Source organism: Myotis daubentonii, chromosome 6 (genome assembly GCF_963259705.1).
Source record: "Myotis daubentonii chromosome 6, mMyoDau2.1, whole genome shotgun sequence".
Classification (NCBI taxonomy): domain Eukaryota; kingdom Metazoa; phylum Chordata; class Mammalia; order Chiroptera; family Vespertilionidae; genus Myotis; species Myotis daubentonii.
This window is the reverse complement of record NC_081845.1, coordinates 74,222,994-74,239,016: the sequence shown is the minus strand read 5'-3', so window position 1 is coordinate 74,239,016 and position 16,023 is coordinate 74,222,994. Positions and strand designations below refer to the sequence as shown.

The 16,023-nt window shown below is 39.8% G+C and overlaps 2 protein-coding genes and 1 pseudogene across 14 annotated transcripts in view; 1 reads left to right on the top strand and 2 right to left on the bottom strand.

The window, feature by feature from the left end:
- The window catches only part of DST (dystonin), a 440,752-nt gene that overhangs the window by 415,524 nt on the left and 9,205 nt on the right, over nt 1-16,023 (bottom strand). The gene's annotated exons all lie outside the window — the stretch shown is intronic.
- LOC132237193 (DET1- and DDB1-associated protein 1-like) lies at nt 3,813-4,435 on the top strand. Its single transcript, XM_059701310.1, has one exon. The coding sequence runs from the start codon at nt 3,875-3,877 to the stop codon at nt 4,181-4,183; it is 309 nt and encodes a 102-aa protein (XP_059557293.1). The 5' UTR covers nt 3,813-3,874; the 3' UTR covers nt 4,184-4,435.
- Nucleotides 13,083-13,313, bottom strand: LOC132237874 (U2 spliceosomal RNA; annotated as a pseudogene).

The window sequence follows — 16,023 nt, the reverse complement described above, 5'->3', positions numbered from 1 at the left end:
GAAGGGTCCCGCCTATGCTGCAGGAAGAAGATCTGAGCTGGAAGTTCAAGTTGTAGACTGTGGATTGGGGACGACTTTGTGAATTACTATTTCTCCAGGTATCACAGGCCATTTACAGGACTGTTCTCTAATCTCACACCTAAACCACGGTGAGAACTGCCCTGCCCAGACAAAGGCATTACCCAAGATAAATTCTCACCTGGAAGAGATTTTCAGAAAAGTTAAGAACCACATGATTTCATTCGGATGTGGGATATCAAACTGAAACGTGCAGACACAAACAAGAGTGTGGTGGTTGCCAGAGGGAAGGGGCTGAGGGGTGGGGGTGAAGGGGGCCTAATATACAGTGACAGAAGATTTGACTTTGGGTGGCGAGTACACAGTCAAATACACAGATCTGGTACCATAGAACTCTACACTGACACCTATGTGATCCTATTAACCAATGTCACCCTAATAAATTTAATTTTAAAAAGTGATCCCAATACCATTTGGACAAGGGTATCTAGTCACTTTATTGTGGGAGTGCTTAACTGGGATCAATCTCTGCCCTCAGAATCCACGGATGAGCATTAAGAGGACAGGGTTTGAAAGTATGTGCAAAAGAGTATGTCTCTGTCTCGCTAGTATTTACAGAGATGTAGATTATAGCTTTCATCAGATCCTCAGAATGCCCTCCACAGGTTTAGGTCCTGCAAGAGGACTTCAGAAGACTAGAAATTAGACCTCATTATTATTGAATTCAATTTTTTAAAGTTTCTATTTATACTTTTGCAAATTTCTATTATACTACATCACTTTTAAAAGGCTAGACAATGTCACCAAGTCTTTCCAAATATATTTGGGATTCCTTTGGGGCACCCTATAGTACCTTTCAATACAAAAGGCAGCTACACCCTAGATTCGTCTGAAATGTTTACAAATGCTTGCTGCCTCCTCCTTGTAGCTCACTGCAAAGTGAGTAGTGGTAGGAATTTATTTATTTAATATCAGTTAATGATTCTCCAGAGTTAGTCAGTTAGTTATTTAAAACTTATTAATGGGTTCCTTTTTAATGTGAGAATTCCACTCTCTTTGTAAATAGCCTCCATCATGATTAAATGTACTAGTATATTGTTTTCTGTAAAATCTGCAGGTAGTTCTGTAATCTCAATCTATTTGGTTTTCAGAAATTGAAGGGAAGTCCAGAAAAATCTGGAGCATATTGGACAGAAAGAAAAGGAAAAAAATTTTTTCAAATGAAAATGCATTGAGGTTGGATTTCTAAAACTTCTGTATAATAATCAAATAAGTGGAATCTTCAGATTGCATGAGTTATATGCAGCAATATACATGTCTACAGCATCTTACTTGATGGCAAATTGCTATAAGATTTTCCAAAAAGTAAATAAGTAAAAAGAGAAAAGCAATGGGCTTAAGAGGGGATAGACTAATTAAAAACAACATGGTTCTAGTACAATAAAGTAAAATGTCTCCCACTGAACACAATTACACAACTGAGCAGAATGCGTCAAGCAGCCATTTGAGGATTCTGAGAAGTAAATGGTAGCAATGAACTTGAAGTTTTTAAAAGGCCAGAAATTGAAGTACCACCAAACCAGTGGTGAGTTTGCCTCCAGTATCCCCCAGATTGAAAACAAGGCAGCAACGCACCCAAAACCCAACACTGGCTGGGTATTGAGGCTCAGACAGACAGAACTCCAGGAGAAGAGCCCTTATTCTGGCTTGAGGAGTGAGAAAGGGAATGCTTAAGACTTAGAATGCAGAAATCCCCCCTTTTTTCTTCTCCGCGTCTCTTAAGTCCCAGCCCCCGAGTCTTCAAGCAATCCCACAGGCAATGACATTAGAAGTCCCAGAGGAAGAGGAAACCTTCCTCTGATCCCAAGAGAGTGGAACAAACTCCCATCACTTTATACTCTCTCTCTTTCTTCCTACCACGTAGTCCTGAACACAAGCTCAGTCACAGAAGTGTGCAACGGAAGAGGTTAGCAAAAACCCCAGTTTTCTAACCAAACAAACAAAAAGGAATCTGAAAGTACTACCAACCATACAGAAATTACAAGGCATAAGTGGGAATACTATTGGGCCAACAAATTACACAATTTAGATGAAATGAGCAAATCTCTAGAAAGGTACAAATTACCAAACTGACTCAAGAAGAAATGGAATATCTAAATAGGAATATATAAAGAAATTGAATACTTAAATTTTAAATTTATAACTGAAAATATTTCCACAAAGAAAACACCAGCCTGAAATTACTTTCCTGATGAACTCTGTCAAATATTTCATAAAAATAATACCAATAATTGACAATCTCAAAGAATAAAGAAAAACTCAAAATGGGTCATAGACTAAATCAGTGATGGCGAACCTTTTGAGCTTGGCGTGTCAGATATAGAAATTTTTTGATATCTGCAACCATAGTAAAACAAAGATTTATATTTTTGACATTTATTTTATATATTTAAATGCCATTTAACAAAGAAAAATCAACCAAAAAAATGAGTTCGCATGTCACCTCTGACACGCATGTCATAGGTTCGCCATCACTGGACTAAATTAAGAACCAAAACTATAAAATTTCTAGAAAAAATAACACAGCAGAAAAATTGTCATGACCTTGGGTGAGGCAATGAATTCTTAAATATGACACACAAAAAAACAAAACAAAACACACAATCCATAAAGGAAAATAACCGATAACTTGGACTTAATAAGTATTTAAAACTTTTGCATCTAACAAGATACCATTACGTAAATCAAAAGACAAACCACAGCATAAGCAAACCTTTGTAGATCACGTGTTTGTTCAAGGGCTTGTATCCAGAATACATAAAAAACTCTTACAACTCAATAAAAGGACACAGTACCCAATTTAGAAATGGGCAAAGATTAGCCCTGGTGTGATTTTGTCCTGTGCAGCTATTCCACCTGTCTTCTCTCCCACCTGTGTGCCAACACCCCATGGAAAAGTCAGTGGGCATGGACATGAACTCCCTGAGACCCCAGAACTAGCCTTTTGGTTTGAAGTAAAGACTGACAGAAATTATCACTTTGAGATGGATAATAATGAAAATGAGCACCAGTTATCTTCGAGAATGGTCAGTGTAGGGGCTGGTGCAAAGTATGAACTGCACATTACTGAAGCAGAGGCAATGAATTATGAAAGCAGTCCAATTTACAGTAACACTGGCAACTTTGAGAGCTTGTTTGGAGGTTCTAGCAGGGGAGCGCAGCTACTCGTATACCCTTGACCGAAGACCGGTCCTCTCCTGGGGGGGGGCGGGGAGGTCGTCCTCTTCAACCGAGCGCCCAGCTTCGGGAGGGACGCACATGGATCGGTGAGGGAGGAGGGGGACACCCGCCTAGCCAGCCAGATCAGCCGAATCAACCCTGGCGATCAATGGGGTGACAGATGTCGCAGCCAGATCGCCCTCACATCCAACACTGGCAACTTTGAAAATGTCCATACAGCCATCGGTTTTCCTGGAGGCTTTGAAATAACACATACAGTCTTACAGTTGCAGTATGATTCAGGGACTATGCAAATTAATGGGCAGCACTCAGAAGATGTGGGGGAAAATGCAAAGTCAGAAGATGAAGAGGAGGAGGATGTGAAAGTCCTAAGTATAGAGTGTCCCAAAAAATGTATACACACACTTCGGATAATTATAAAAGCAGTGTGTATATAGTTTTTTTGGGACACTCTGTTTACCTGGAAAGTGACTTGCCCCTGGAATTGGTAGCAAATTTCCACAGAAAAAAAAGAAAACTTGAGCGTGGCTGGAAGTTACTGTGCGGCCGGCGGCTAAGCAGGCGGCTGTGGTGGCGGCTGAGGCAGTAGCTGAGGCGGCGACAGAGGAAGCACAAGATGGCAGATTTTTTGAAAGGACTGCCAGTCTACAACAAAAGCAATTTTAGTCGATTTCATGCTGACTCTGTGTGTAAAGCCTTCAATCGACGCCCCTCAGTCTACCTGCCCACACGTGAGTACCCATCTGAAAAGATCCTTGTGACAGAAAAAACAAACATCCTTTTGCGCTACCTACATCAGCAATGGGACAAAAAGAACACTGCCAAGAAGAGAGACCAGGAGCAAGTGGACCTCGAGGGCGAGAGCTCAGCGCCTCCCCGCAAGGTCGCACGGACCGACAGCCCAGACATGCACAAGGACCCTTAAGGCTGATGCTCCCCCATAGGTGCCTCCTGTCTTGTCTGCTCCTCACCCGCCTGCCGTGTGTAAGCATCCTGCCCACCCTCCCCACTGGTTCGCCTACCCACACCCCGCCATGCACACCACTTTCAACCTCATAGGAGCCGATGTATTTATTTTCCTTGAGTCTTTATTTATGCTGTAAAATGTACCGAGCGATGGTTAAAGGGGATGTCAGACCCAGTAGTGTGATGTTGGTAGATGCTTCTTGAAAAACAACATTGTTATTCATTACTCCACCCCACCCCACCCCAAATCCCCTCCTCCTGCTCCCCAGTCCTTCTCTGGAGAACCAGAGTGTGTCTTCCGAGTGTCTAGAGATAAGCCCTGCTGCAGCTGGGTGACAGGGGTGGGGCCCTTCTTCCCGCTTCCATCCCCTGGTCCGGCCTTAAAGACTTGGCCTTGACGCCCGCTCCACCAGGATCTATGCCGTGCCCGGACCCTGCTCTGAGAGTAAGCCACAGGAAGAAGTCAACCCTTTCGAATCATTCTCTTAAGTCATTTTATCGTGGACTGGTGCGTGCTCAGTGTCCACCCCAATAAAAGGATCTTTCCTAAAAAAAAAAAAAAAGAAAGAAAGAAAGAAGAAAGGAAGGAAGGAAGGAAGGAAGGAAGGAAGGAAGGAAGGAAGGAAGGAAGGAAGGAAGAAAAAGAAAACTTGCTGCTGATGAAGATGGTGATATGAAGAAGATGATGACTTTGATGAGGAGGAAGCTAAAGAAAAAGCTCCAATAAATAAATCTATATGAATTACTCCAGCCAAAAATGCACAAACATCAAACCAGAATTTAAAAGGCTCAAAACCAAGATCAAAGTGTCAAGAATCTGTCAGAAACAGAAAACTAGTCCTAAAACACAGAAAAAAACCTAGCTCCGTGGATGACATTAAAGCAAAAATGCAAACAAGTATAGAAAAAGGTGGTATTGTCCCAAAGGGGAAGCCATCAGTTGTGAGAATTGCTCCAGATGACTGACCAGAAGGCTAGTCTCTAGCAGCAGAGGAAGTCTCTTTAAGAAAACAATTTAAACTGTTAAAATTTTCCATCTTATTTCATTTCTACAACAGTTGATATCTAACTGTCCTTTTTATAATGCAGAGAGAGAACTTGTCCTACTGTGTCAAATGTTTTCTAGGTTCCATTGTTGTCCAAAATGCCCATTTAGCTTTTATTTATTTATTTTTTTAATATATATATTTTTATTGTTGATAGTATTACAGATATCTCCCATTCTTCACTCCCATCTTTTACCCCTTTTGGCCCAGCCACTACACCCTCTCCAGGCTTTCACCACCCATTGTCTGTGTTCATGGGCTATGTAAATCCATATCTATAAAATATCGGTGTATTTTAAATAATGGATATAAAATCAGAAAAAAGTTGTTTTATTTCATTTACTGTTTAGTGTTCATAAAGTTTTTTCTTTGTAAATTTTTTTCTAATGTGTAATTTACAAAGAGAAGACTACTGTACTTGAAAGTAACATTCAGATAATTCAAAGAGTCAATGATGAGGATAGGCAAGAGAATGTAGTCCTATAATTGCTGTTTAAAGACTCTGATTTTAACCTCAATATGCATGTCTTCTTGCTCATGTCCAGTCTTTTTCTTGTTGTTAATAATTTTGCAGGGGAAGGATGCTAGAATTGCTATTACAACATTATCTTCAAAGTTTTAAATGTCAAAGTTTTTTTAACTAAGACTTGTATGTAGACATCATATATTCCAGGAATTTTACATATTATTAGACGGAACTATTACAATATGGGTAAAATTCTTTTATTTAGCAGTCATGAATTTTACATCGGGATTTGGTTAGTTATTGACTAATTTTTTTAAAAAGGTTTTATTGAGCAACTATTACTATATAGAGTAGACTATACATGCTGTGGAATATTAATACTGCATAACACATAGAGTATAAGCCAATTTAAAGCATTATCCTCTTAAATTCCAGTTTTATTTTCTATTTATATTATGCTATATTAAATATTAATAGACTAAACACTCCCATTAAGAGACAGAGATTACGGGCTCAATTACCAGGAGGGTACATGCAGGAGGCAGCTGATCAATGATTCTCTCTCATCATTGGTGTTTCTATCTCTCTCTCCCTTCCCCTTCCTCTCTGAAATCAATAAAAATATATTTTAAAAAAGCAAGTCACAATAAATTTAAATTTACAAGGATTGAAATCATATAGAGTATATTCTTGATTCATACAACAGAATCAAATTAGGAATCAATAACAATAATATGTCTAGGAAAATCTCAGCTATTTAGAAATGAAATAACATGCTTCCAAATAATTCATGCATCAAAAATAAATCACAGGAGAAATTAGAAAATATCTTCAACTGAATGATGAAGACACAATATTTCAAAATTGTGTGATGCAGCTAAAGCAGTGCTCAGAGTAAAACACATAGCTTTAACTGCTTGTAGGTGAACAGAAGAAAACCCTAAAATCTAACAAATTTTCAACTTTAGGGGATAAAATAAGGCAAAGTAAACACAAAGTAGATGGAAAGAAATAATAGAGATAAAAGCAAACATTGATGGAATAGAGAAAAAAATATACAATAGAGAAAATTAGCAAAGCCAAAGTTGGTTCTTTGAAAAGGTCAATAGAGTTTATAAATAGCAAGTGAGACTGATCAAGAAAAACACATACAAATCACCGGTATGACATATGGAAGAAACATTATAATTACAGAACCCACAGACAGTAAAAGGATAAAAGAATATTTTGTGCTGCTTTATGTCCAAAATTTGATAACTTAGTTGAAATGAACAAATATCTATCTATAGTTTCCTAATTATCCATTCATTCATCCATCCAACCCATGCATATGTCTTAGAAATTGCTCTAACTTTCAAATCTTGAATTCTAAAATAGCTTTCTTTGACCACACACCTGCCTATCTGCACCTCCTTATGAGCTCTTAGTGAGTTTCCTCCTTACCTGATCAGGACCACAAGTCCTAAAATCTTCCTTAGGTTTCAGCCTGTCGGTACTTAACTTCACTTACCTTTCTACTCCCTATAGACCAGTGTTTCTCAACTGTCTAGCCCTTTAAATACAGTTCCTCATGTTGTCACCCAACCATAAAATTATTTTCATTGCTACTTCATAACTGTAATGTTGCTACTGTTATGAATCGTAATGTAAATATCTGATATGCAGGATGGTCTTAGGCGACCCCTGTGAAAGGGTTGTTCCACCAGCAAAGGGGTCGTGACCCACAGGTTGAGAACCACTGCTATAGACCCTTAATCAACTATACAATATAGAGAAGCTTTCTCTGTTATTCTCACATTGCTCATGCAGTTAGTTGTTCTGCCATACTTACTTTGACAATTCCCAGACCTGAGCCCAACTCACTGACTGCATTTATATTCTTGTGCCTAGGATACTTATCCTTAACACCCAGTCATGTGGTTTGTGTGTTATTCAACAGCTCCTTTTTAGTGAATCAGTTAGCTTCTGCTTTGAAACAAACCACTTAAAACATTAACTGTTTAGTTTACAATTCCGGGGATTGGCAGTTTGGGCTATGCTCAGATGGCAGTTTTTCTGGTCTTAGTCAAGCTTGGCTCAACACAGCTGGAACTCTCTTATGTGCCTTTGGTCAGCTTCTGGCTGACTCAGTTTTCCTCTACTTGTTCTCTCCTCTTCCAGCAAGCCAACCCAAGTTTGTTCATATGTGATTAGATTCCGGCTCCAAAAGCAGCAAGAGTGGGAGTGCGTGTGGCCTCTTGATGTCTAGGCTCTCAACTCACAGTAGCTCTGCTCACACATTATCTTGGACAAAGCAAGTCTCAGGGAGTGGGGGAAATAGAGTTCTGATGAGAGAAGTTGCAGAGTGTTGTGGTCACTTTTGCAATCTATCATAGATAATTTTTAGAATTACCTCTAGTTTGCTGATGTCTACTGTCCCCAAAGCACTCATTCCCCACCGCCTCCCAAAGCACTCATTCTAAGCTTTTTCTTTTTTTCTCTAGACAGTCTTTTCCAATATTTTGGCTTGTGTATATCTGAAAATTATGTCCACCTGAAATTTCTAGGCCTAACAATTTTTCAAAAAAATTTTGAGGGGTAATTTCCAGTTTTAGATTATTCTCCGTCACCCCAGAATGATTTCTCATGCCTGTTTGCAGTCATGAGGCATGTGTCTACCCCACACCCCACAACCACTAATCTGCTTTTGGTGTCTAGTGAGTTGCCTTTCTGGGCATTGCCTGTAAGTGGAGTCATAGAATATGTATCTTTTGCATCTGGCTTCTTTCATCTAGGTTAATGATTCTGAGGTTCATCCAGGTTGTAATATGTATCATATTGTAGCATGTATCAGTAGCTTGTTCATTTTTATTGCTGAATAGTATTCCATTCTATGAGTATACCACACTTGTTTATCCATTCACCAGTTGATGGATATTGGATTTCCCTCTCCGATTTTTAGCTATTGTAAATAATGCTGCTATAAATATTTGCTTAAAATCTTTTTGTAACGATATGTTTTCATTTATATTGGGCAGATACCCAGAGTTGAATAGGTAGCTTATATTGTAAGTTTATGTGTTTTCCAAAGTGGCTGTACAATTTAACATAGTCACCAGCAATGCATGAGGGTTCCAGTTTCTCCAAGTATTATCTTTGTTAATACTTGTTATTGTCTGTTCTTTGATTATAGCTATTCTAGTGCCGTGGTTGGCAAACCGCGGCTCGCGAGCCACATGCAGCTCTTTGGCCCCTTCAGTGTGGCTCTTCCACATAATACCATGTGCGGGCGTGCACGTACAGTGCGATTGAAACTTCATGGCCCATGCGCAGAAGTCAGTATTTTGTGAAAGAGCCACACTGAAGGGGCCAAAGAGCTGCGTGTGGCTCACGAGCCGCAGTTTGCCGACCACTGTCATGGGTTTAAAAGTGGTATCTCTAGTTTTAATTTGCTTTTACCTAGTGACTAATGATTTTCAGCACTTTTTCATGTGCTTATTAGCACCTCATAGATCTTCTTTGGTAAATGTTTCAATATTTGCCCATTTAAATTGAAATTAAATTTAATGTTTTTTACTTTAATTGAAATGCTGAGTTTATTTCACATGTATATTTGTGTCTCTTGACCATTTCCATTTGTCTGAGTGCCATTACTACTATGTCCTATTGTAGCATTTCATACATACTTACTAGTAAAACCAAGCAAAGGGTGGAGTTACATCTTTAAAAGCTAAATGGGAGAAACAAAAGAAAAAAATAAACAAATGGGACTATATCAAAATAAAAAGCTTCTGCACAGCAAAAGAAACCACCATCAAAATGAAAAGGGAGCCCACTGTATGGGAGAACATATTTTCCAATGATACATCTGATAAGAGTTAATCTCCAAAATATATAAATACTCATACAACTCAATGAAAGGAAGACAAACAATTCAATTAAAAAATGGGCAGAGGACCTGAATAGACACTTCTCCAAAAAGGACATACAAATGGCCAAGAGACATATGAAAAAATGCTCACCGTCACTAATCATCAGAAAAATGCAAATTAAAACCACAATGATATACCACCTCATACCTGTCAGAATGGCTATCATCAATAGATCAACAAACAAGTGCTGGTAAGGATGCAGAGAAAAGGGAACACTAGTTCACTGCTGGTGGGAATCCAGATTGGTGCAGCCACTATGGAAAACTGTAGAAGTTTCCTCAAAAAATTAAAAATATAACTGCCTTTTGACCCAGTGATCCCACTTCTAGGAATATGTCCTAAAAACCCCTAAATAACAGTAAGAAAGAATATATGCACCCCTATGCTCATAGCAATGTTATTTACAATAGCTAAGATTTGGAAACAGCCCAAGTGCCCATCAGTAAATGAAGGAATAAAAAAGCAGTGGCACATTTACACAATGGAACCCTGTGCAGCTATGAAAAAGAAGGATCTTTTACCCTTTGAAGCCGCATTGGGTGGACTTGGAGACTATTATGCTAAGTGTAATAAGCCCATCAGAGAAAGACAAACATCTACTTATCTGTAGAATCTAATGCACAAAATGAATTGACCAAAATAAGGCCTGAAGCATGGAGGCATGGAACAGACTGACATACCTCGGTGTGGGGGTAAAAGGATGCGAAGAGATAAATCAAATAACTTCTATACTTACTAGAGGCCTGATGCACGAAAATCGTGCAAGAGCAGGCCTTCCTTCCCCTCTGGAACCCGGTACCCAGGCTTCCCTCCCTCTGGCCACTGGCAGGCACCTGGGACCTGGGCTTTGTCTGGAAGGATGGAAGGACGTCTGGAAGGATGTCTGGTCTAATTAGCATATTAAGCTTTTATTATTGTTGTTGTTTTTAATGCCTTCTTCAAGCTTTAATACACCACTTCATATAAAATGTAGAAACCTTGCAATCTGCAGGGAGTTCATTTATTTCCCTGTATTTCTCTACACTATAGCTGCCAAATGTATATCTTTATCTCTCTTTATAATATGTATTATAGAATGTTATAACATATTCTATAATACATACTATAGAATATGTATATTATAAACCCCACAAGACAATGTTATAATATGGGCTTTAAAATTATATGTATTTTTTTAATTAAAAGGAATAAAATTGTTTTTTCTACTTATCTTGACATTTATCATTTTTGATGCTCTTTTACTTAAATTCTACACCACATGTCTCAAAACGGAGTTACTAAAGATTACCAAAGCACACCATTTGGCCCTCACCATGAATGCATAATTTACACATTAAAATTGCCCCTGATCTTTTCTCTTACGATCATGACAGTTAAAGCAATACCAATTGATACCAATGTGATTGTGAACAAAACGTAAATTCGGGCACTAGAATTGGGTGACAATACTGGTAATAAGGTAAATTGGTTATAAGATAATTCAGAATAAACTTACGTTGATTTTTTCAGATTATAAACTAAGATAAAAACATTAAATATTAAAAATTTTGTTCAAAACTCACATCAAGGTATGAAAATCTCTTCAATAATGAATAAAAATGTCAGGGAAATTTTCAACTCATTTTTTCAAAAGTGCCTGAATCTGTGTATTTTCTAAGTAACCATAGGATACTAACTAAGGCATAACCGTATGTCTGAGATAAAAAATGAAAACCATCTGTCTCTTTCCCTTTAAGTAAAAGAGGAATACAGTAATATTTAGAAAGTTACAGAATCCATGAGAATTGAAAATTATGCTAACTTGTAGAAAATGTTTAATATTCATCCATTCTGGGAACATTTACTAAGCTTGACTCTGTGCCAGACACTGAGCTAAAAACTAAAGATTTACACTATCTTCAAGATACAATCTTGTAGGAAAGACCAAAAAAAAAAAGAAAAGAAAAGAAAAACACACCCAGAACCTCAATTATGATTATGAGGAGTGAGCTGAAAGAGTGTCCTGGAGGAGATGACCTATGAACTGGGTTTTAAAGGAAGAGCAAGAGTTAGTCTTTTGTGCCCAAATATTTTGTTGTTGTTGTTGTTGCTGCTGCTGCTGTTAGGGGGGAGTGGCAGAGAAAAGGAAGAGGAATGGAAGTTTTCTCGGTTGGAAACAATAATCCTAAAAGGTCATGGTCCATTTGGACACTTACAAGTGTGAACAAATGGTTAGGTTAGAACTATCACAAGGACATCAGTATAGGGATCTCTCTGATGTTATATTAAGAAGGTTGTCCTTCATTACCTTAAAGGAAGTGGGAAACCACTGAAGGATTTTATTATTATTCTTAATCCTCACCTGAGGATATTTTTTCCATTGCTTTTCAGAGAGAGTGGAAGAGCGGGAGGGAGGGAGGGAAACATGGATGTGAGAGAGACACACAGACTGGTTGCCTCCCACACGTGCCCCAAGCCAGGTACACGCCCTTGACCAGGAGTTGAACTTGCAACCCTTTAGTGTGCTGGCCGACACTCTAACCACCTTGCCACACTGGCCAGGGCACCACCAAGTAGGAGAGGAATATGGTTTACCCAACCCTTTCTTTCTTGTCTACCTCTATTGCAGACGGGAAAAGAAAAGCTCATATGCCAAGCTTCACTCGAGTGTGAAAGGTGGCCTTGTGACACAGTTCTAACCTGTCAAGTTATAAGAAGAAATCTAACTGGAAAGGTTTCTAGCAAAGCTTTTGATTTTCTGATGAATATCCTTCCTTGGCCGGCTCTGCTCCTTCCCCTCCTTCCTTCCTTGAACTTGGGCATGATGTCTGGAACCATGCCAGCCATCCTGCAACCAGGAGGGAAAGGCTAGGATTATCCCTAACACACTAGCAATGACACAGGAGAGCAGCTCAAGCAAAGACAGCAGCAGCTCTAGACTTCTTGCAACAAGAGAATATAAATCCCTGCGTATTAATAACCCACTTTATTCTGAGATTACTTGAATCTGAATGTCTCCATGAGTGATAAAAGTTTTAATAATTCATTTATATTTTGGAATGATCCTTATGAAATTAGTGTGTATGGATTGGGGATGGGGAAGCAGGGAGATTTGTCTGGAGTTTTATTACAGGACCTGAGCCAAGATAACCACAATGGGGACAGTAAGGAAGTCAGATCCCAGAGAAATTTTAAAGAGAAGACAGACAGGGCAGAGTGGATAAGAAGGTGGTCTGTCCTATCTTTCAGATTTCTAGTTTGAGCAACTGTAGGGATAAAGGGGTTGGTACCATTCTTCCAAACAGGGATAGATATGGTGAGGGAATGATGAGTTCAGCATTCAGCTTGAGATACCCATGGTACATCATGTGAAAGGAGAAAGCAATTGAGTCTCTATAGCTTAAGGTCAAGATGAAGTCTGAATTTGACATACAGATTTCAGAGTAACCATTTTATATGGGGTAAAACAGTAAGTATGATGTGATCTCACAATTAAAGCTTTAACAGGTTGAGCAAAAATGAAACCCAAAAAATCTATTAAGAAAAAAAGTAGATTAGTTGTTGCCTAGGGTTGGTGTGTGTGTGTGTGTGTGTGTGTGTGTGTGTGTGTGTGTGTGACTGATACAAGTACTGAGTTTCTTTTGGGGGATACTACACTTGATCTTAGCCAAAAGGCCGAGAAGCGATTCTTTCGGGGGATAATGAAAATGTTTTCAAATGAAATTCTGTGATGACGGCACTACCTTGTAAATATACTAAAAAGCACTGAAACCTATACTTTAAATAGGTAAACTGCATAGTATGTGAATTATATCTCAATAAAGCTGTTTTAAAAAATTAAGCCCAAGGTAGGACCTTGGGAATATCAACATATAAATAGGAAGAAGACCTTGTACAGGAACAGAGGGAGACATGACCAGAAAAGAAGGGGAAGGTGGTGAGTAAAGAAAGTATTGTCCATCCTGGCCGATGTGGCTCTGTGGTTGAGTGTCAACCCATGAACCAGGAGGTCAGGATTCAATTCCTCATTAGATCACATGCCCACGTTGTGGTCTCCATCCCCTGTGGGGGGTTTACAGGAAGCAGTTGATCAATGATTTTCATCATTGCTGTTCCTCTCTCTCCCTCTCCCTTCCTCTCTCTGAAATCAATAAAATTATTATTTTTTAATAAAGATATATTTTATGTCTGGCCAGACTGGCTTAGAGGTTGAGCATCGACCTATGAACCAGGAGGTCACAATTTGAATCCTGGTTAGGGCACATGCCCGTGTTGTGGGCTTGATCCCCAGTGGGGGTCATGCAGAAGACAGCCAATCAATGATTGTCTCTCATCATTGATGTTTCTATCCCTTTCTCCCTATCCCTTCCTCTCTGAAATCAATAAAAGCATATTTTAAAAAAAGGAGAAGACGGATATATTTTAAAAGAAAGTATTATCCAAAAACCTGGAAGAGTTTCAAGAAGCAATCTGTGGCCAACAGTATCAATTATGTAAAGACTAATATACTTGGAGAAAAACCAAGATGGCGGCATAGGTAAATTCCTGAAATTGCTGCCTCACACAAACACTTCAAAAATACAAGTAAAAGACAAAATGGACATCAACCGGAACCACAGGAAGACTGGCTGAGTGGAAATTCTACAACTAGAAGGAAAGAGAAAAGCACACTGAGACTCAGAGGAGGTGCGGAAGTAAAGTGCAGAGGTACGGAGGCGCACATGGAAAGGGCTGGCAACTGAGGACACGGTTGTCTTTTTCAATCGGGAGGGAGACACAAGCTCCTGATGGCCCTGAACTCCAGTTCCTGGCTAGTCTCTGGGGACCCAGACTCATGTGGTGAGAAACTGGACTGTCTGGCAGCAGGCGGAACTCGAGGGCGGCTTTCTTTCAGAGGTGCTTGCGGGGATTACCAAGGGACACTGAGATCCGGGGCCTCTTAGGGCAGGGCTGAGGATCAGCCATAGCTGTTTGCTCTGCCCTGTTGATTCCCTGAGACCCTGCCCTACCCAAGCTGTGCACAGAGGCTTTGGCATATGAATGGCCTGGCCCTTTGCAATCTAAAATTACCTAACAAACTGCAGCTGGGTCAGAGAGACCCAGAACATCCAAAAAAGGCCCAAGGCCCCACAGCAGCTTGCATTGCCTCACAGCTGGGCCTCATCTGGGCACCTCCAAACCCCAAACAAGGAAGAGGAATCTGCAGATCTCTCCGTAGCTCCTGCTGGGGAGCCTCAGGCAGAGGTTAAATTAGCACCTCCTTAGAGATCCTAGAGCCAGTGCACCCAGTGGTCAGAGTGGGATCATCCAGATTACAACTCCTCAGATCCATAAGGGACACACTCAGGGGGCAGATTCAGTGAGCACCAAAGCCCCACTGAAGCAAGTCTTGCCCCAAAAGGGTGTCTCCAGCACAGAAGTTCTCCCACCATAGACACAGCTGATTCTCACAGCCAATTGGCCTGGAGGTCAATTCCTCCCAGTGAGACCTACAACAATCAAGGCTTAACTACAACAAGACTGTGCGCACAGCCCACAAAGGGGTGCACCAACAGTACACACCTCAGGTAATTGGGGAAGCTGAGCCACTGGGCCCTATGGACACCTAGCACAGAAAGCCACTCTATCAACACAGGGAAGCAGCCAAAATGCGGAGGCAAAGAAACAAGTCACAAATGACAGAAATGGAGGAAAGCAAACTACTGGATATAGAGTTCAAAACCATGGTTATAAGGTTTTTCAAGAATTCTCCAGAAACTGCCGATAAATTTAGTGACACCCTTAAGAAATCTAGTGAGACCCTCGAGGATATGAAAAAGGACCAACTAGAAATTAAGCATACACTGACTGAAATAAAAAATATTACACAGAGATCCAACAGCAGACTAGAGGATCGCAAGAATCAAGTCAAAGATTTGAAATACGCAGAAGCAAAAAACACCCAACCAGAAAAACAAAAAGAAAAAAAGAATCCAAAAGTATGAAGATAGTGTAAGGAGCCTCTGAGACAACTTCAAGCGTACCAACATCCAAATTATAGGAGTGCCAGAAGAAGAGAGAGAGAGCAAGATTTTGAAAACCTATTTGAAGAAATAATGACAGAAAACTTCCCCTACCTGGTGAAAGAAATAGACTTACAAGTCCAGGAAGCGCAGAGAACCCCAAACAAAAGGAATCCAAAGAGGACCACACCAAGACACATCATAATTAAAATGCCAAGGGCAAAAGACAAAGAGAGAATCTTAAAAGCAGCAAGAGAAAAACAGTTAGTTACCTACAAGGGCGTACCCATACGATTGTCAGCTGATTTCTCAACAGAAACTATGCAGGCCAGAAGGGAGTGGCAAGAAATATTCAAAGTGATGAATAGCAAGAACCTACAACCAAGAGTACTTTA